Here is a 20,763-nt window from a genome sequence, read left to right on the forward strand (position 1 = left end):
GGGAAAAAAGAAACACGGCAGCGTCCATTTTGTTGTTAGTTGCCTAGCAACAGTGTTCCCATAACATACAACACTTGAAAGCCAAGCATATTATCATGGATGTATTCTTGTGCCGCAAATATGACTTAACCAATTCAATTTGAAGGAAGTAATAGCACCATTAAAATAAAAAACTTACTTGAGGTCCTTGACTTTGCCGGTCCATGTTGTCCAGCAATCCGCGAGACTCCCGCTCCCGAGTCATGAAGGTGACGTCGTTTTCTCCTCTAGCACACTGACGGGAGGCCGGTGTGCTATACGGCTACTATTTTATGTAGCTATTATAGTAAAAGAAAAAGTACGGGCGCTGGTATATACATTAACTGTCCTTTTATTCCAAAAGTCGTAAAGAAAGCAAGGGAAGTACATTTAATAAAGCCCCGGAGGGCGGGAGTGGATGAACCCCGTTAAACAGTAACCGCCCGTACGGGACGCTCTAAGAAGTAAAGCGAACGCGCCCGCAACGAGGCAGGGTTGGGGAATTTTGACAGGGTTGTTGCACAAAAAATCCGAGAGCAGAGCAGAAATCTGAGAGCAGACGTTTCACGAGCGCACAGAAGCAGCGGTGTGAGGAGAAGGGCTGAAGCTGGAGCGCAGGAAATCTGTGTGCAAGCAACATTATATCTGAGTGCAAGCATACAGTTTGAGCAGAAGCAGAGCAAATCTAAGCGCAAGCAGGGGCTATTTGAGTGCGAGGGCAGGGTTTGAGGGAAAGCATTACAAAATCTGAACGTGAAATCAATAAATCATGCTCTCAAATTGAAAGACCACGCTCTTGAATAAGGATAGGAAAAAAGCTCCATACATGTAGCGTAGAGTGAGCGAGAGTAGAGTTTCTAAGTCTTATGGCAGTTCGCTTTGATCAAATCTGACCAGGTCAATGAAGAAAATAAGTTTCTTAACACCAGAAAGACCAATAGATTTGGAGGGGGCAAACAAGCCGCCAACTGTAACGGTTAAAAACAATTATAACTCTTATTTCCTTGCATTACTTTAAAAATCTGACAACTCTTTGTACAGAAAGGATGAAAAGTCATGGAGGAACATTTTGGAAGGGTTAGGGTTTTTAATTGTAAAATTCAAAACAGTCGTCAGTCGATAGCTGCCTGGCCTTTCTGATGTTAAATATTTGATATATTATAAAATATTATTATATATATTCTATTCTAGCTTTTGTGTTCTGGATCTCAAGACAAAACCAAGCAAATGCCATTAATGTGTAGAAACACATTAATAAAAACACTTTGACTCAACACTTAATCCCACTCAATTATACACTCTCATGTCAGTTGTGAAATAGTTTTTCAATAATCACAGCAAATAAAAGAAATCATTTCAGCCTACCTTCAAAGTGAAATGTCTGCAGTGAGTCCTTGTGTCTGTCTTAACTGAGATTGTTGTCGGCCAAGTCTTTCATATTATATCTTATCTACAAACCACAATCCTATCAAATCCTATATTTCATAAGAACTATCTTCCACAATGGAATGTAAGGTATCCTAAGCAATTATGTGTAGACGAGGTGGCTGTGGTCTAGTTCTTATCTCTCTTTAAGTGAAGCACCGCTGCTTGAGTTTTGGAACAAATTGTAGCCCATTGGTGTTCGGCCTATAATCTAGGCATTTCATTAATCTCACAAAAGTCCATATGGACACCATATATTATATTTCATAATTAATAAGGGTTATTGTAATCGGTTGTAGGGAGTTGAGAATGAGCAACCGTGTGAAGGGGATTGTTCTAGTCTGTCACTACTCCGCAAGTGATGTGGAGTAAAGGGAGTCAACAGGATGGGGTAACTATGATTTTGATTACATAAATTCTGACTTGGATTACCTCAATATTTTCCCCCGTTCTTGTGTTAGGGTTATGGTAGGAAGGGGGGTGGAGTCAAGGGAGAGGGTTTGGGTTATGGTTCAGGGGTAAGCAACTGGCTGGAGGAGAGGGAGGGCAGGGGAGGTTGGGTGTTTGCTGGTAGTAGGTTGGGTTGTGCTTCATGTATTTTTTTTCTTCTTTCCTCTCTTCTTCCTTTTTCTCATTATGTTACAATACTACTATTTACTCCTTTATGTTAAAGTAGTTAATGGTGGCCACGGCCGGATTAACCATATGGGCAACTGGGCGAGTGCCCAGGGGCACCAAGACTCCCGGGGCACCAAGCAACCAATGTTTGTTTTTTTTTTGTTTTTTTCATAATTAAAAAACTAAAATAAATTTAATTGCAATAATACAGTAGGCCTACATAAGTTTGGGACAACAGTGACCAAAAAATCACTCGCGTTAACTTCTTGTCCAACAATGTGTCTCAGTGACTGCCCATGGTGCCTTCGGCTGCACTGTGTCTGTGCAAAGAGTCCTGCATTTACCTGCTTGGTCTGTGCGAGCAGGGCAGCCAAGTATCCCCCCTCCCACCTGTCCTAAGCATACCCCCTAGAACTCTCCTGGTTGGCACGGGCACAGCAGCCAACCAGGAGAGACCTTCGTCATTCAGACCCCGCCAACAGAACGATGAAGCGGCAGCAACTTAGCGGTAATGCAAAATGACAGTTAAAAAAAGATAAAGAGTGTAGAAATGCGGCGACTTTAAAAAATGTACTTCAAATAGCTCGTTTCTTTATTCGTACCGAAGAACATGAACTGCCAGGGGGATGCAGCAGCAACTAGCCTATATATCCTACTTAAGTACCAAAAGTAAAAGTATAAACTTTCTTATGATTTAGACGAATAATATACCTGTTGAGATTAGAAATGATATTTCATTAAGGTCAACAAAAGATAAAACAATAGTTCTGCACTGTATTAAGTTATGATTTCTAATAACATAATTTCACATTAAACATAATTTATAAACTGAAAATGTAGTGGAGTAGTAGTAAGCAAAAAGTATGTATAAAAAAACAATCAAGTAAAGTACAGATACTCAGAAATAATACTTGAGTACAGTAAGAAAGTATTTCTACTCAAGGACCAATACATCCCTGTGGATAGGTATGGTTTGTGTGCTGCGGGGTGGGGGTGGGTGGGCACTTGAGTCGCTGGTGCACAGGGGCACCATGAAGTCTTAATACGGGCATGATGGTGGCAGGTTTATCTATTCTTTCATGGAATGTACAGGGCATTAATGAAGCAAAGAAGCGCTGCAGCTGTTTAGATGTCTTAAATTAAAAAAAGGTAGATATTGCATTACTACAAGAAACTCATTTAATGCAGCAAGATGTAACTAAAGTTGAGAACAGTATCTTTAAAGTAGCGTCATACTCATCAGCTAGTAATAAAACAAAGGGAGTAATTATTTTATTTCGTTCCAATCTTAAAATTAATATTGTAGGAAAAGGCAGTGATCAGGAAGGAAGGATTGCTTATGTGAAAACTATTATTGAAGGGGTAAAAATTGCTTCTTTTTTTTCAATATATGCACCCAATATATATGATGATGATTCTTTTTGCTCGTCGCTATATCAAATTCTTCACAAAATGAACCAATTCAAAGTTTTTTTAGGGGGTGATTACAATACAGTTATGGATCCCTTAATGGATAAAACAACTAAGACTAATAATGTTTCTTTAATACTCTTGCCCTGCGGAATTTAGTTTCTGATTATGCCCTTTCGGATATATGGACAACTCATAATCCTACTAAGAGAATATACATTCTATTCTGGTAGACATTGTTCGTTCTCGAGGATAGATTATATTCTAATCTCTTCTCAATTGGTACATGGAGTTCATAAAGCAGAAACAGTACATATGTCACTGTCTGACCACCATGCTAATTTGTGTGTTTTATTGCCAAGTGTGACAGAAAAACAGAAGGCAGGCATTTATTACATATGTATTACAAAATAACGTCAGTACTGTGAGGAGTGTTGGTAGAACCAGGAGGAAGTAGGATGTTATTTCTAGACTCAGGTTGGGACATAATGAGTTGAACAAGACTTTCTGAGAGACATCCATTAAAAACAAGAGGTCATCGCTTCTTACATTAGGACATCTAGACTTTGGATCAACCTACCTGCTAAATCTGTACCATCTTTGAAATCACTTCTCTTTTTTGTTTGTCTTTTCTCTGTGTAAAGCACTATATAAATAAAGATTATATATTACCTTTATGATTATCACCCCTCACCCCCACGCATAAGCAGGTAATGAACATGGATGAATGAATGAATGAATTTATTTTTTTACATGTTTGTTTATTATTTGTTTATGTATTAATAATAATTATTATTGGTAGTACAAACATCAGTAACTACTTTTTGTGTTTTTTTAAAGGTCAAAGGCCAAGGCATGGGTTTAGATTTAATATCAGCAAAAATAAATGAATGAATAAATTAAATGATTTTTTCTAAGTTTCATCACAGTTTCTGCTGTTTGTCTTTGTAGGGCAGCATACTTGTTCTAAGACATGAAGTTAATGGCGTTTTCACTCAGATATTAAGTTCTGATGGTGGCTCATGTTTTGCCAGTTCAAATATGAAGAAGGCTAGCAAAAAGAAAACAAACAAAAAGAATGTGAGGAGAGAATTAAAAGACAAAGCAACTTTATTACGGGGTGCCCCGGTTGCTCACAGAGTAGAGCGCGTACCATAAGACTCAGTCCTTCCTGCAGCGACTGGGGTTCGAATCCGGCCCGCGGTTATTTGCTGCATGTCCTCCCCTCTCTCTCTCCCATACCTTCCTGTCTCTCTCTAACACTGTCTCTATCAAAAAAGCATAACATCTTTAAAAGCAGCTTTATTAGATCCACATTTAGTGTTGTATTGACGAGTCCAGGCCAACAGCTGCTGCTGTCCGGTGGATGACAAGGAGATAATATTCCCTCTGATCAACTGTCCGGCACACCTGAATGGGCTTCTTCTGTCATAGTAAATAGAAACACATTCATTAAAAAAGTTATGAATCCAATTGAGAAAGTGTGTGTGTGTGTATTTGCACACGCCCATTTGTATACTCACAGCACTTGTAGAGAGTGTTGAGCCTGGCGATGTCATTGCGGCTCATCTCCTTAGCATTGCCAAAGGACACATTGGAGTTGGGGATGGGGATCATGGTGGGCTGGTTGTTCTTAGAGAAGGCATACCTGGAATAAACAGGATGGAATAGTCAATGATGAAAGCAGAGCTGAACTGAATATTCATGCATTTACAGTGTATTCATGTGTATGTAAATGCGAAGCGAATTGTTCTGACTTGTGGTACTGCATGACAGAGTTGTAATCGTAGGGAGTGCCCTGGTTTAGGGTGGCAATCTTCCTGAAGTTGTGCTCCATTCCTAAAAACCCAGAGGAAAAACATGAATATTCTGTCTGGTTTTAATACAAGACTGTGATTCTGGACAGAAGGGACTCCAACTGCAAGAGAGGGATGCAAATAAGCTGCAGTGCACGACTGTTTTTGTTACTGACGGTTAATGTCTCACAGTAGATTCTAATTACTGCTGTCAAGCAATGATCACCTTTCCCACATAGGATCGGTGTTGTGCTAAAATTTCTATCCCCCTAACAAAACAAAACAATTTTGTGGATTTTGTTCGTTGTTCCTATTGCTGCCTTTTCAAATGTTAAAACAATATTTTAAATACATTTCACAGGATTACAAGGAATGAAAGTAACCTATCAAAAGTAAGCTACCTAGTTATATCGTAATGAACCAAGATCTCATTACCTCAAAAACTCCACTGATTCTACAAGGAAGTTGTCAGGCTATACATTAGTCTATAGTATTAATTTGTCATTTATTAAGTGAATTTCCCTTAAAATAATTTACAGCATATTTGTTTCCCTCTCTACGATGGAGTCCTAGAGTACAAACAGCAGTTACCGGACTGGACGTTCTGCAGCATGACCTTGATGTGGTTGTCCCTGTCGGAGCGGGTCTGTTCGTGGTTGAATCCCAGGGCGTGGAGCAGCTCATGCTGGACGGTACCGTGGTAAAGGCAGCCCCGGCGGGCCAGAGACACCACCTGCTTACCGCCACGACGGCCGATGTAGGAGTAGCAGCTGGGGAGAATCATATTTTATACACAGAGGTAAGTTGAAGCAAGCTGCAGGCTGAAAAACGGCTCTTAACCCGATCTCTGTTCACTAGCGGCGGTTTCCTACCCGTTCTTGGACTCGATGCTCAGCCAGTCCCGGTCGCTGCTGCGGCTGGGTCTGAACCGGATGCAGGAGAACGAAGAGAAGGACTCCAGTCCACGGGTGATGATGGCCTTCTCACGGGAGGCTGGCAGGACGACACCACACAACATTATCAGGACTAGTAGTAGTAAAAGCAAATTGTCTTTTAAAAGGGTAATCACTAAGAGTTTTGCTGCCCCACAACACAAAATGACCATAATATATCTGTGGGGTTGATAGGGTTGTTGATCAGTACCAGTGATTCAACGATTACTTGGCCAACTGCTGAGATTTCTGGCTTTCAAGACTCACTGTGCACTCACACCAGAAGCGTCATGAGCGCCGCTGGGCACTCTGGTCGCTGGCTGCTCACTGCCAGCCCTCAGCAGTCGTCGCTAGGGGGCGGGGTGTTCAAGCAGCGCTGCAGACATCAAGTTCGGTTGTGGCCAATATATCAAGTTTGTAGTAGAGCTATTCGGCAGGCCTGCCGTGAACTGTGACAAGCATGATCAAATAAACAAACTTCCACGTTTTCCTGCAAATCGGCCTAATCACGCTTACCAGAAATCCCTACTATCTCTGACACCTTCTTCCATGCATCATTTTTTTTGTTTATGTCTCTATAAACGAACAAGGACGGGTCATACAGCTCCGGGAAACCGGAGACCGCAACAATCAGTTTCTCCTCCATTGTCAGTATGGAACAAATGTTTGCTAGGAACTTCAGTACATAGGGAGACGTTTACAGTGGGAAGAAAATCAAATCCCGGTCTGCAATTGGTTGCTGCTTCAGCGCGTCGCTGCTAATTTGCATAAAGTTCACCTCAGCTCAACTTCAACTCGTCGCTCTGGTCGCTGGCATCGCGCCGCTCGCTGCTGCCACGGCGTCGGACGCCTCTCGTCGCCGGCTCCCATTGAAAATGAATGACTGCCGGCCGCTTTTGTAGCTCATGACGCTTTTGGTGTGAGCGCACAGTTACTTTCTGGCCAGTATTCTGTTTTGGAACAAAAACTCCCCACCCACTGGGATTTCAAGATACTCCTAATTGCAATTTCTACTGGTCACCAATAGAGGTCGATAAAGGTCATATACTTAAAGCTTTAAAAACAGGATGAAACACCTGTTTTTCAAGAATAAAACAGGTAGACCTAAGGTGTGTTTCAATGTGTTCTTAATTATTGATTGTATTGTTGTCTTTTGTCATGACTATACAGTATCTGTTTCTGACTGTTTCTTTTTATTTTTACGTATTCTCTTTTCTCAAGACAGACACAAAAGTTTCAGGTTCTGCTCATTATGTTGAAAAGATGACATAAACTGCATGTTAATACAAATTAACCAGATATTGAACTGTTTATAATCCAGTTTCAAAATTCTTTATCTTTAATAAAACTTTGTGCCCGTTTGGCTTGACGTTGAACTTGGCCAACAGCAACAGTTGGAATGTGCTAGGCCTAGTAAAGCACCACATTCCCAAAGAAAGCCTCTGACTCACTGTGGGCCTACAGCTGACACTTACAGAAGTGACCGGCGATGTGGTAGGGAATGTAGACCTTCCCATCAGTCCACTTCCCCTACATGCAGCCTCGGGAGGTGCAGGGATCAGCATTTTTCTCAGCCTCGTTGTCGACAGCAATGTCCCCTCCGATCAGGATGGGATCATTAAAGGCCGGGACTGAAACACATCATACACACATTAACCTCAAAGTACAAACAGTGCTGCACTATTGCTAATAATAATAATAATAATAATAAGATGACACGTTAAGGGGGGAATTGGGTCATTGCAGCAAAGTAGTAACAGGACACAGCAAAGAGAAATAGAATATACACAAGAATGGGGGAAATGAGGAGTATTAAACATAATGCAGCTGACGATTACAACACAAGATCGTATTATGTAGAAATACATGTATAATAATAATAATAATATAGATGTTCACTAGGTTGTATAGACATAAGAAGTTGTCTTGAAGTGCTACCTCAAATTTACCATCTGATGTTTCTAGGTTATGTGCTGCCAGATGTGAAGTCCTGCTGGCAGACACAACCACAATTTTTATATATCCTTTGAAGATATCATAAAATATCACTGCAATTTTCTGTAGGGAAAAAAAGAGGTCATGGTGTTGTGTTAAACAAGAAGCGACTGCTCTCTTCTGACAACAAGCTTGTCATATATTTTTAACCTATTTATGTGCTAGAGGGGTAGTCGGGGTGTGTGTGTATTTATTTGTGTCAGGTCTGGTGTGTATGAATCTCACCAAGATTACTGTTAGCTCTCTCCAGAAGGTCAGAGACAGAAAGCTCCCCTGAATCCTCCTCCTCCTCCACCATATTCTCTGCTCAACAGCATCAACAACAAGACAATTTCACTTTGCATATTATGTATATACTGTATATCAATAATGATGTTGTGCAATGTGCATACCATGAGAATGGAGCAGATCAATAGAATGGATTATGTACCTGCCTGCAGGTTCAACATGGGAGTAGGGAAGAAAAAATAAACACATATTAGAAATGGCTACAAAATGCATTACTTAAGTAGTAGTTAAAAGGTAAAGAGCCAAATAATTCATTTTTCATTTTTCAGAAGTGTTTTCAAGTGACATTTTCCAATTAAGACTTTCAGACTTTAAAAGAGAAGAGGTTAGGAAATACACTTTCAGGTAACATTTACACTTTACATACATGCATACAATGGACTAACAACACCAACTACATGCCAAATGATAAAACATCACATTGTGCTGTCATATTATTGTTCCCATTAGATTATGATATAGTGGATCCAATAAAAGTCCTACCTCATCCTCTGCCCAGCAGCAGGCAGACAGCAACAACAGAGCCAAAGCGGTGAACCTGAAAACAGACATGTTGACCATCCCAGTAGACTTGCAGGAGATAGACAAGAATCAGCCACAGCTTCACATCATATAAAGCCTACCTACACATACAGAGAGAGATGAAGATTGATAGACAACCACCAGACTGGGCCAGACATGACGGCTTACCACACAGAAATGCATGAGTAGGGAAAACTCAAAGTGCAACCTCAAAATTAAACTAATTTAGGCCTGGGGGAGGATGAGAAAAGAGAGACAGACAGCTAAATCTGTCCACACTGAGATAAAGCTCCTAACTCCTCTCTCACAAATTCATCATTGCTTTTAGCTGCATACATTTGCTGCTGAACTTACCCTGGATCCTCTGTGAAGACGGTCAGGACTGAAGCTCAGAGTTTCGGCCTGAGGTTTTATACTATGCCGATCCAAGTCGGTGAGCCCAAATATGGATTATCTGAGTGCTAAGGAAACTAAAGAATCAGCTAAACCGACATGCTTATCAAAGTCACGTATGGTCAGGAGGACACACATACATTTGGAAAGTCCTCCATACCCATGTAGGTGGGAAGTGGACATATGTTCTGCCATTTGGTGCCATACTGTATAGAACACACACACTATTGATGATACTTCTAATATAAAAAAAATGATTTGGCAACTTCCAATGTTATGTCTGGCTCATGTTTCCCTCCATCATATATTTCCATGGTGTATGATTAATTCCATTGTTTATTCCATTGTGTATTGAGTTTTCAGTAAAGATATTAATTAATTAATTTCATTTTTACTGAGACACACCATTCATTTTATCTCTGTTGATTTGATGAATGATGAATGTAACCATATAATCTATGTGTTTGAACAGAGGTGATCTTAAAGTATGACACATACCTTTACATGCTTCAAAAGTGACTAAAAAGGTTTTTTTTCTACATGTGTGTGGGAGTGGACATATGTGCTGAGTCTGGCATTCAGAGCAAGGTTAACATAGGCTTGTCAACTATATGCTGCAGTGTAAGCTTTTGATAATCTGTGTCTGTTTATCTAGCATCTAAACTGCACTTTGTACATGAAGGCCACCTGAATCAGTGGGAATAACAGGGAACATTTAAGACTCCTGTGTAGGTTTGGATTGCCTGGTACAAAATTTAGTCAGTTTTCTCTTGCCCTGGGATCAAGGCTCATAAATATCTAAGTCACTTATGGGGATACAAAAGAAACAGGGTTTCGACTCATTCTGGGTCCTGATTCATAAATACAAAAACACTGATCTGGCCTAAAACTTAAAACCACATAGGTGGAGCTTTAAGTATAAAGGTTGCCCATATCTAAGAGACCCAGAGCAATCAAATAACGCTAAAATTGACAAGAAAAGATCAAGAGAAATGATGACAAGCAGAATTGAAGTTAGAATAATAGGCGGTCTTGAGGCAGGGGTTAAGATATGTGAAAATATTTTTTTTACTGCAGATATTTCATCAAGTCTTAAAGCAATCATTCACAGAAGCGTATAACTGCAATACTGCAATTAAAGCATAATGTTAGGTCACTGGCCAGTTGTACAACCTACACTTCTCGTATCTAATTATGGCAGCAAAAAATCTAAATAAATTGATATATTTTTCCTAAATTACAGAAAAATCTGAATTGCATTACAGCTTAAGCATATGATGATTGTTGGTAAAAAGCTGCACAAATCTGTGGACTGCCTCATTTCTTCTTGATTATTCAGTTGGATCGTCCTGTTGGAAAGAGAGGAAAATGCCATTCATATAAGTATGAAACACACAAACACACACACACAGGCATGCACACACGTAGAAGTGGTAAACCTTTGAATTACAGCTCTCTCATTTCAGAAACTACAGTGCAATTTCACTATAAGAAAATATGATCTCCGATAAAATATGAGTCAAACAAAAACTACTGGTAATGTAAAGATATGGAAACTTGGCAGAGGCTTCCTCTCCATTTGTGATGGTTTATTTGCTTCAAGAAGTAACCAAAAATGCAACACTCTGTCCAGGAAATGTTCAGCTAGGTTCAGTTGAATGCTATTCTTTACCTCTGTGTAATTTACTCTGTCACAACAGATCTAGGAAGCTTTAAAAGGTGTTGGTGTCTGTGGTGTACATAGAAAAATAGATAACACATTCAAAACTACAAATCCAGCCCTTACACTTGTTTGCATATCATCATTAAATGGCTTCTTCACTTAGGTCCAGGTCGGTCACAGGGGCAGTTGTATCTGAGAAGATGAATTAAACCAGAAAGACAAATTCATGAATGCTGTTTGCTTTCTTTACAGTATTGTTGCAAACATTTTTTTTCCTTCTAGGTCTATGTGTACTAGTCTTAATATTGTTGGTGCTGCAGGCAGGCAGGTAGCTAGGTAGCCTACCTAGGTAAGCTTGCTAGCTAGGAAGGTAGTTAGCTAGCTAGCTAGGTGGGCAGGTAGAAAAGTAGGTTGGTAGTAGGCCTGTCGCGATAATTACTTTATCGACTTATTGTATCGATATATGGACATGACCTCGATCATTTTTCTGACCTCAATAAGTGCCCGTTGTGTTTACATGCATGTTTGTTTACATAAGAATGTCACCAACATTTTAGCCAACATGATGCCAGAATAAACAGCAGGGTTTTCCCTACCATTATAAGACTTGGGCGAAGCGCCTAAGCGTTTTTTCACAGCGCCTAAAGCAGAATGAACAGACAAAAACTATGCTGAGACACGTTTTGCTGTCATTTCTGGTCGCACTGCTTCTGTCCTCTCGTCTGCTCTCTGTGTCGGAGTTTCACCGTGGGGGGGGGCTCAGGCAGCTCATCCACACACACACACACACACACACACACACACACACACACACACACACACACAGCGACAGTGAACCAGGTGAAGATAACGTGTTACTCGAGGCTAGGTGTTTTTCCCGAAGTTTGGAAGAATAAATCCAAATGGACTTGGTTTCAAAGCCAAACTCCACAGCTCCGGTGTGGGAATATTTTGGGTTTAAGCCGAATGAGAGAGGAGAGCCCATTAACATGAATGAGCCGGTATGTCGACTTTGTAGTTACCCCATAGCGCCCGAGAGCGCCCGTTCTATATTTCACTATAGCGCCCAAGAGCGCCCGTCATTATATACTTCAAGTTGTCATCGATGAACCGGAACCGGAAAATTTATCTGGTAACACTGAAACGTTTGATTTTCCCCGGGTTTAGTCGTCCCCCACCGGTAGATCTAAAAATGGCGTTACACTTTTAAAACCTTCTGGAAGCTGTCAGATTGTGCTGTGAGACAGAACCTGACCCACCGTATGTAGTGGAAAGTTACGAAGACATTGTGAGTTGAAGTCTTTTGATCGAAATCGCTTGTTCTTGCTCGATAAAACAAGACACAAGATCACCTTCACTAGACAGCGGGACCTACCTGCTCTCACCGCCGGAGACGGACGCTGTTTTCCGGGAGGCAGTGCGCCAAAGAGTCGGTAGGAGGACTGGCCGGGTTGCGGCGACTTTAATCCATATTTGTTTGTCGACTATTACTGTCTGATCTTATTACTGTGTGGGCTGATGCGCTGGAGGTTTTGTATGGATTTTGAAAGCTTATCGTTAGCCAAGATAGGAAGGATCTGTTTTGTTGTCATACTGTGAATGTTGACACTTCAGTAAGGTGACGCCCTGAATCGCCTTGCCATGTATTTGGTACCAAATTAAAGGGAAAGTTGTGTTTGGAAAAATGGAAAAATTTGTGATTGTCAATTTTTTTTTATTTTTGAGATATAGCTGTTCGTTTGGATGAGCAAGAAAATGTTGATTTAAGTGAGAATTCCCAGTGAACTGCAGAACATTCTAGAATTCTACTGGGGTCTAGAGGGTTAAGAATTGAAAGTTCATTGCTATTTGAAAGGGTGTACTTGCATTATTATGCTATTATATTATCATTATATCAGTGGCAAAAAATGGTCTTAAAATGACAATAATATCGTTTATCGCAATTATTTCTGGGACAATATATCGTCCAACAAAAGTAGTTATCGTGACAGGCCTAGTTGGTAGGTAGGAAGATAGACTGTGGGTGTTTAGACAGGTAGGTAAGTAAGTTGGTAGGTAGGCAAGTAGGAAAAAAGGTATGTACGTGTGTATGTAAGTAGGTAGATAATTAGGAAAGTAGGGAAAAGGTAAGTAGATAGGTGTCTAGCTAGGAATGATAGCTACGTACTGCAGCTATAGAGGAGGTTAATCCTGAGGATGTCAGTAGGACTCATCTGTTCGGCCCTGCCGATGACTACATTGTTGTCGGGGATTGGCAAGATGGTCGGCAGCATGTTCCTGGAGAAGAAAAACCTGCAGCACAAACACACAGTCAATACCCAGGGCTGATACTATAAAGGTTAAACTGTGCAGCTGACACCAGTACATACATAGCCTACAGTATTACTGTGCGTCCACACTGCTAGTGACACAAACAACAATGAATGAACAGGTTCATTCATTTCCTATAGAGCTGAGCCAATCAGATTTACATTACATTACGTTTATTTTGCACTTCTATCAATAGGCTTTAATTATGCTATAATTATATGCTATAATTACATCCCATAATTAAGATCATTATAGATGGAACTTGAATGAATGAATTGAGATGCTACCTTCCATAGTGCATGACAGAGCCGTAGTCATAGGGAGTGCCAAGGTTCCTGGTTTCAATCCTATCGAAATTGTGCTCTTTTCCTGGAGGAGAATCACATAGCTCTATCACATTTTGTTGCTGTTTAATTAGTTTGCCAGTCAAAATAGCTGAAGAGATGAGTGAGTGAAAGTGTCCATAGTTATGTGATATCTACAGTAAAGTGGCTACATGCCACATGCACATGTTTCTTGCACATTGTCACTATTTCTGTACACATGGTTCCTCCATCTGGAGTTTTTGAGGCTTTTTTTTTATTTTATTTTATTTTTTTTAAAAAGGTGAACTAGTAATACACATATCCAAAGCTGCACATTTTGTGCATATGTTGAATAGGTCTGCTGAATAAGCTGAATAGTTTTTTTTACAATGCCCATTTGTGGTCTTCTGTAGACCTACTAATGTGAATAAAATACACATTTGCACATCATGCATATATGCTGTAAATTCACATATTTGATTTCTTCATATTCTCATAATCTCTCTCAATTGTATATATTGCATACATCTAAATGTTTTTGCAGTTTTCCCTTTTTTCATACTGCATACATTTCATTTTTAGTATATTTCAAATCGTACATATTTTCATTTTTTTCTTTATCTCACTATGTTCAACTGCTGTTATGTTGCACACCCTCAAAATGCTGTAGTTCTTTTTTTCATACTTTTCATTTATACATTTTCAGTTATGTTCTTAAAACGTAACTGTCAGTTGCGTTATGTTTAATACCCCCCACTGCATCACTATAGACTGTGTTTGTAGTGTGACCCACCAGGCCTGACGTTCTCCAGCAGGATGCGAACATGCTGGTCTCTGTCGGATCGGGTCTGTTCATGGTCGAAGCCCAGGGCATGGAGAAGCTCATGCTGGATGACGTTGTGGTAAACACACTGCGTACGACTTAGAGACAGTGTCTGTCCACAGCCACGACGCCCAACATACGAGTAACACCTGAGGCAGATGGAGCGGTAAAAATAATAATAATTTACTTTATATGTATAGCATTTATCTAAAAGCAGAGTTTGTTTCTGCTTCACATAAAAACATGAAAGAAATGGCACAACATATGGAGTAAAATAAATAAAACGAGCAGAACCAAGAAGGAGAAGAGCAGAGAAGAAGAAATAAAAAGGATAGGGATGGATTCAGATAAATTATTACGTAAAAGCCTGTATATAGAAATGAATCTTAAAGCTGCACTAAGTACATTTTTTATGTAAAAATCCATCCATCTTATCCCCACTAATTGAGACATCATAGATTCGTCCTATTTGCCTAATTTAAATTCCAATGTGATATGGACACTGGTTGGAAATCTTCTCCATACAGGAAGTGATGAATTGAAACTCAAGGGCAAAATGCAAAACTTCCTAAACAGCAGCAAGTGAAAGCTGGACCTCTTCAACATTTCCATACGGAGCCCGGGAGTGGCCATCGGGAGAAAAACAATTAATCTCGTGGCCACGATTTACTGTAACGTGCGCACGATATGCAATTCATTCCCTCGATCTGGTTAAAATGAGCCCTCGTTTTGGTTTATTCGTGTGCACGAGATACAATTCGTTGCCTCGATTTCCTCTTTATGTGCGCAGAAATTGCCAAAACGTGCCCTCGAAATAGTGATATCGTGCTCTCGATATATAATACATGCGCTCTTCACGAGCTTATAAAGAGTCAGTGCACATATTGGTGATTATGTTTAAATGTGGCGCTGTCCTAGGTGTGTTGCAGCCACCTGATTGTGTTTACATGGCCTGAAGGTTAACTGGCTAAATATGTTGCAATATTTGGGGGATATGCCTATTCAGTGTAAACAGACAATGGATATTAACATACCAAATCATTACTAGGCATATCTGCAATACCTAAAAGGTACCTTTTAAGTTGCATTTTTTCCTAAAATACACAGTTTAACGAAATCGAGGGAACGAAGTGTATCTTGTGCGCACAAATTAACTAAAACATGCGCACGTTACAGTAAATTGTGCACACGATATAACTTTTTTTCTCTCCCAGTGGCCACTCCCGGGTTCCGTACCTCCACCCCACCACACACTAAGAAATTTAGTTTAGCCACCTTACAGGATTTCTGGGTAGTGAAGTCCTCAATATTCAAATAGTTACTCTAGCTGTCACTTGAGGCCGCCAAAGAGCAAAGTTGATAAGTGCAACTTTAAGAAGAGATTTTAAAAGATGATACTGATTTATCTAGCCTGTGTTGTAGGCAGTGTGTTCCACAATAGGAGCCCTGATGGTAAAATCACCTTTAGGTTTGAGTCTAGACTTAGGAACCATTAAAAGTGCCTTGCCCAAGCATCAGAGTCTGTGCTCAGCTTCATAGTTGGGTAAAAGGTCAGCAACATAGCTAGGGCCCAGGAGATTTGATGCTGTTGATTTTATGTGCTTTGATAATTTGTAAAGTGCTTTGTAATCATGTTTTGAAAAGTGCTACACAAATAATGATTATTATTATCATTGTATGTGCATATTTGCAAGCATGCATGTACATTGTGAGTAGGGGACAGCGGGGTAAGTTGTCACGTGGGTAAGTTGTCTCAGTGGCTTTATTTCTTAAACTAAATATTTTAGAGACAAAAGTCCAATTACAAAAATATTTACTTTCTTAATAAGAGGTTACCTATGTTGAATACAACAGTCTAAGTCAAAACACTCAACTCAAACACTCAATCAAGCAATTTGTATACCTGAAAGTAAATAATGAAAATCTTATAAAAATATTTTTCTTATAAAGGAATCAAAATAATTATACATTGTGACACATAAAAGCAAGGGTCAGCTATAACCTGATCATCAATTTGAATGGTTTAGTGAAGCTCTGTGCTCAGGGATGGGGCTTTTGTCAGGAATGCCTGGGTGGGGCATGTTGTCACATCGATTTCGGGGCATGTTGTCATAACTATCCAAATCCTTTTTATGATTAGAAATATCTTTACATTCATTCTTTTCTGAATAAATATGATTTTGGTACAGTCACAAACCTTTGGCTGGTGTAGCAAGTGATCTCACTGCTGGTCAAGCCTCACAGTCACAGAAGTAGGTTGCATAGGCAGATTACTATTATTACTGTTTTCTTTAAGTGACTAACAACCATTTTACATAATAAAACATCAAATAAAATGTGTATATATTACATGTACATTAATATATCATACTGTTAGAAATTGTATCAGAATTTATGTTTGTCTGAGCATCCCAGGATAGGTGTTATTTTAGGGGTTATTTTACCTGGTGTGCGGTGGGTGATGATTTCTGAGATGAAGTACTGTATGTTGTTTTCAATACAAGAGTATGTTTTTCATGTTATTATAGTATATATACTTAAGAGGAAATGGAATTGTGTGCACAAACACGACACCTGTCTACGTGACAACATGCCCTGTCATGTGTGACAACATGCCCTGACAAGGGGTAAGTTGTCACAAGTTGTCAAGTGATATTTCATCAGTACTAACTTTTTCTTCCACTAAATTATTCAAAATGTAAAAATGCCATTTTTCAGGGAAGACCTTAATCTAGCTAGAAAAATATATATTGTAACTCAGTAGTAAGGCACTACTGAGAAATACACCCATGAGTAAAAAGTGTGACAACATGCCCTGCTCTCCCCTACATGCATGCACGTGTATGTATGTGTGTTGTGTGGTTCATACCCTGAGAGAGACTTGATATCCACAAAGTCTCTCTGCCTGTTCAGGGGGGTGAAGCGGATGCAGGTCGACTCAGCAAATGATTGCAGGCCTCGGATGATGGTGGCTCTCTCCCTTCGGGCTTGACAGCAGAAACATCATTTATTACCCATTCAATGGATGACATCTCCCTAATCTGGGAGGACAGCAGCTACAATCCCATTGGAAAACATTGCTAAAGTGAGGAAAATACAATAAAATAAATTCAATAAAAAACTAAAAAAAATTAAATAAGAATTTAAAAAAAAACAAGGAAGTTGATGAATTATATTCACCAGTACACATTTTCCCAAACCAAACCTATAATCAAATTCCGGCCTTTGAAGACAAGATGGTGAGACTTACAATACTGGTTAGAGATGCGGTAGGGGACGTAGACGTTGCCATCAGAGGCTTTGGGCCACAAGCAGCCTCTAGCTGTGCAGGGATCAGCATTCTGCAGGCCTGTTTTCACTGCTATGTCACCATACATCACCACTGGATCACCTAAGCCCTCTCCTGCAACATGACAAGAGGATGTTTGAGAAAATCACATTGTTTTGCTATATTGCATTTCATTTTAGTTAATGGCAGTTCAGAATCTGGGCGTAGTACCAGCTCTCCCATTTTACATAATATTATACATTACATGTGTTGGAATTGTCTCTTGCTTATATTCTATATAAGCAAGAGTTTCATCTTATCTTATGGGATCTATAATGGCTAGCATAAGATGTTTACAATGGAGGCCAACATACCAACATTAACGTTGGCCCTCTCAATCAGCGTTGAGACGCTGAAATCATCATCATCAACGGTGTTGCCTGTGGAATAGAAATAGTTTGTCCATGTTATCTGGTATAAGATCATATGTTGACTGTAATACATGAAAAGTAGGCACAGCTTACCATAGTCTTCATCACTCTTCTCAAATGAAGCCTGCAATAAGACATGGAATCAGGAAATCAGATTACATATAATTGAATGATATTGACATACAGTCAAGTTAAATAAGTGAAAAACAATTTCTGTATGAGTTAAAATAGGACCCTGTTTTTCTATGGAAAGTACGGAGCCCGGGAGTGGCCATCAGGAGAGAAAAAAAGTTATATCGAGTCCACGATTTACTGTAACGTGCGCACGTTTTAGTCCATTCGTGTGCACGAGATACAATTTGTTCCCTCGATTTCGTTAAACTCTGCAGTTTAGGAAAAAATGCAACTTAAAAGGTACCTTTTAGGTATTGCAGATAGGCCTAGTAAGGATTTGGTATGTTAATATCCATTGTCTGTTTACACTGAATAGGCGTATCCCCCAAATATTGCAACATATTTAGCCACTTAACCTTCAGGCCATGTAAACACAATCAGGTGGCTGCAACACACCCAGGACAGCGCCACATTTAAACATAATCACCAATATGTGCACTGACTCTATAATACGGAGCCCGGGAGTGGCCATCGGAAGAAAAATTATTTATGTCGTGGCCACGATTTACTGTAACGTGTGCATGATATGCAATTCGAGCTCTCGTTTCCTCTTTTTCGTGCACACGAATTGCCAAAACGTGCCCTCGAAATAGTGATATCGTGCTCTCGATATATAATACATGCGCTCTTCACGAGCTTATAAAGAGTCAGTGCACATATTGGTGATTATGTTGCGATTATGATGCGCTGTCCTGGGTGTGTTGCAGCCACCTGATTGTGTTTACATGGCCTGAAGGTTAAGTGGCTAAATATGTTGCAATATTTGGGGGATACGCCTATTCAGTGTAAACAGACAATGGATATTAACATACCAAATCATTACTAGGCCTATCTGCAATACCTAAAAGGTAACTTTTAAGTTGCATTTTTTCCTAAAATACACAGTTTAACGAAATCGAGGGAACAAATTGTATCTCATGCGCACGAATGAACTAAAATGTGCGCACGTTACAGTAAATCGTGGACTCGATATAACTTTTTTTCTCTCCCAATAGCCACTCCCGGGCTCCATATTATAAGGTCGTGAAGAGCGCATGTATTATATATCGAGAGCACGATATCACTATTTCGAGTGCACGTTTTGTGCCAAAACAAAACCAAAACGAGCGCTCATTTTAACCAGATCGAGGGAACGAATTGTATCTCGTGCGCACGAAAAAATAAAACGAGAGCTCGAATTGCATATCGTGCGCACGTTACAATAAATCGTGGCCACGACATAAATTATTTTTCTATCGATGGACACTCACGGGCTCTGTAGGAAAGAGATTACATTTGAATTGCATAAATTTGAGTTTGTCATGGTCACTGTTGAATGTAGTGGAAATACTGCATATAAATGGCCAGACTGCATATGCCCCTTTTAACTTATAACTCCTCAGATGATCAGTGTTAGTGATGCTCCGTTTAAAAACTGTATCGGGAAATTTGCGCCAAAAAACCGGAATCCATATCAGAGAGTGTGTCCAGACTTGGCCACAGCAGTAGTAGTAGTACGCTCTTGAATGTTGTTGGATTGGATCTTTGTTCATTTGCTTTTCCCAGATGTGTTTCTCAGAGAGCACAATCTGAACTCAGAAAACTGAATTTGAAATTACAGTTAAAGTCCAATTAAATAATGCATTTAATTGCATTAAAATTTGAAATGTGCCTTACCGATTTCAACAAATTCATTTTTTAATTTAACAGTTCAATATGAGCATGACAAATTCAAATTGTATGTGATCCGAATACAGTCTCTGCTGGCACTAATGTCGTCCCATATTTATCCCTTGGTGTGTTGAGACTCACCTGGATGGTAAAGCTCTGGACAGAGCAGAAGATAATTGATAATTGAAGATAATTGATTCTAAAGTGAATCAAAAGTGAGGCAGACCTCAGATTTTCTGGAAGTTTGTTCCAGGCATGAGGAGCATAAAAACTAAAAGCCGCTTGCTTTGTTCTGACCCTGGGAACAGTAAGCAGACCAGTACCTGAAGACCTGAGGGGTCTGGCGGATTCATAACATTGAAGGAGATCAGGGGCCGTATCCACAAATATTCTGAGAATCCTCTCAGAGAGCTCTTATCTTAGCCTAAAATTCCTTACCAAGGAGTCCTAGCTTAGGAGTGATTTAGGAAAGTTCTCAGAGCAACTCTGAGCAAGGAATGGACAAGAACTTTTATCTTAGTGAGGAGGTGTGGTTGACCCCGTTGCTAGGTGTGATGCTGTCTTTGGACGCTGTCATTGGTTGATCAAGAAAAATCAACACGCCTCTTTTTGTCATCCAGAATGCACACAAGGAATCACACAAGATAAAACGCAATTTACTCGATATTAACGCGTGGTTTGCTTATACTATCAAAAATTTCAAAAAAAAAAATAGAGATCATTGGACAAAATCTTTGAAAAC

General features: G+C 39.8%; 1 protein-coding gene and 1 pseudogene across 2 annotated transcripts; both read right to left on the reverse strand.

Moving 5' to 3' along the window:
• Positions 1-4,767: 4,767 nt before the first annotated feature.
• On the reverse strand, positions 4,768-9,043 carry LOC139921845 (hatching enzyme 1.2-like; annotated as a pseudogene).
• Positions 9,044-10,672: 1,629 nt separating this feature from the next.
• On the reverse strand, positions 10,673-20,191 carry LOC139925120 (high choriolytic enzyme 1-like). 2 transcript variants are annotated; one of them, XM_078283336.1, is made up of 10 exons: positions 20,163-20,191; positions 18,291-18,321; positions 18,141-18,206; positions 17,749-17,901; positions 17,368-17,485; positions 14,469-14,647; positions 13,658-13,739; positions 13,228-13,352; positions 11,184-11,252; positions 10,673-10,746 (listed from the first exon to the last, which is right to left on the reverse strand). In XM_078283336.1, the coding sequence occupies exons 4-9, from the start codon at positions 17,873-17,875 to the stop codon at positions 11,203-11,205; spliced, it is 681 nt and encodes a 226-aa protein (XP_078139462.1). In that variant the 5' UTR covers positions 17,876-17,901; positions 18,141-18,206; positions 18,291-18,321; positions 20,163-20,191; the 3' UTR covers positions 10,673-10,746; positions 11,184-11,202. The 2 variants fall into 2 exon arrangements, with proteins under 2 accessions (XP_078139462.1, XP_078139463.1); XM_078283337.1 differs by lacking the exon at positions 11,184-11,252 and having other exon boundaries at positions 10,676-10,746.
• Between the last annotated feature and the right edge of the window lie 572 nt (positions 20,192-20,763).

Source organism: Centroberyx gerrardi, chromosome 1, assembly GCF_048128805.1.
Source record: "Centroberyx gerrardi isolate f3 chromosome 1, fCenGer3.hap1.cur.20231027, whole genome shotgun sequence".
NCBI classification, from domain to species: Eukaryota; Metazoa; Chordata; class Actinopteri; order Beryciformes; family Berycidae; genus Centroberyx; species Centroberyx gerrardi.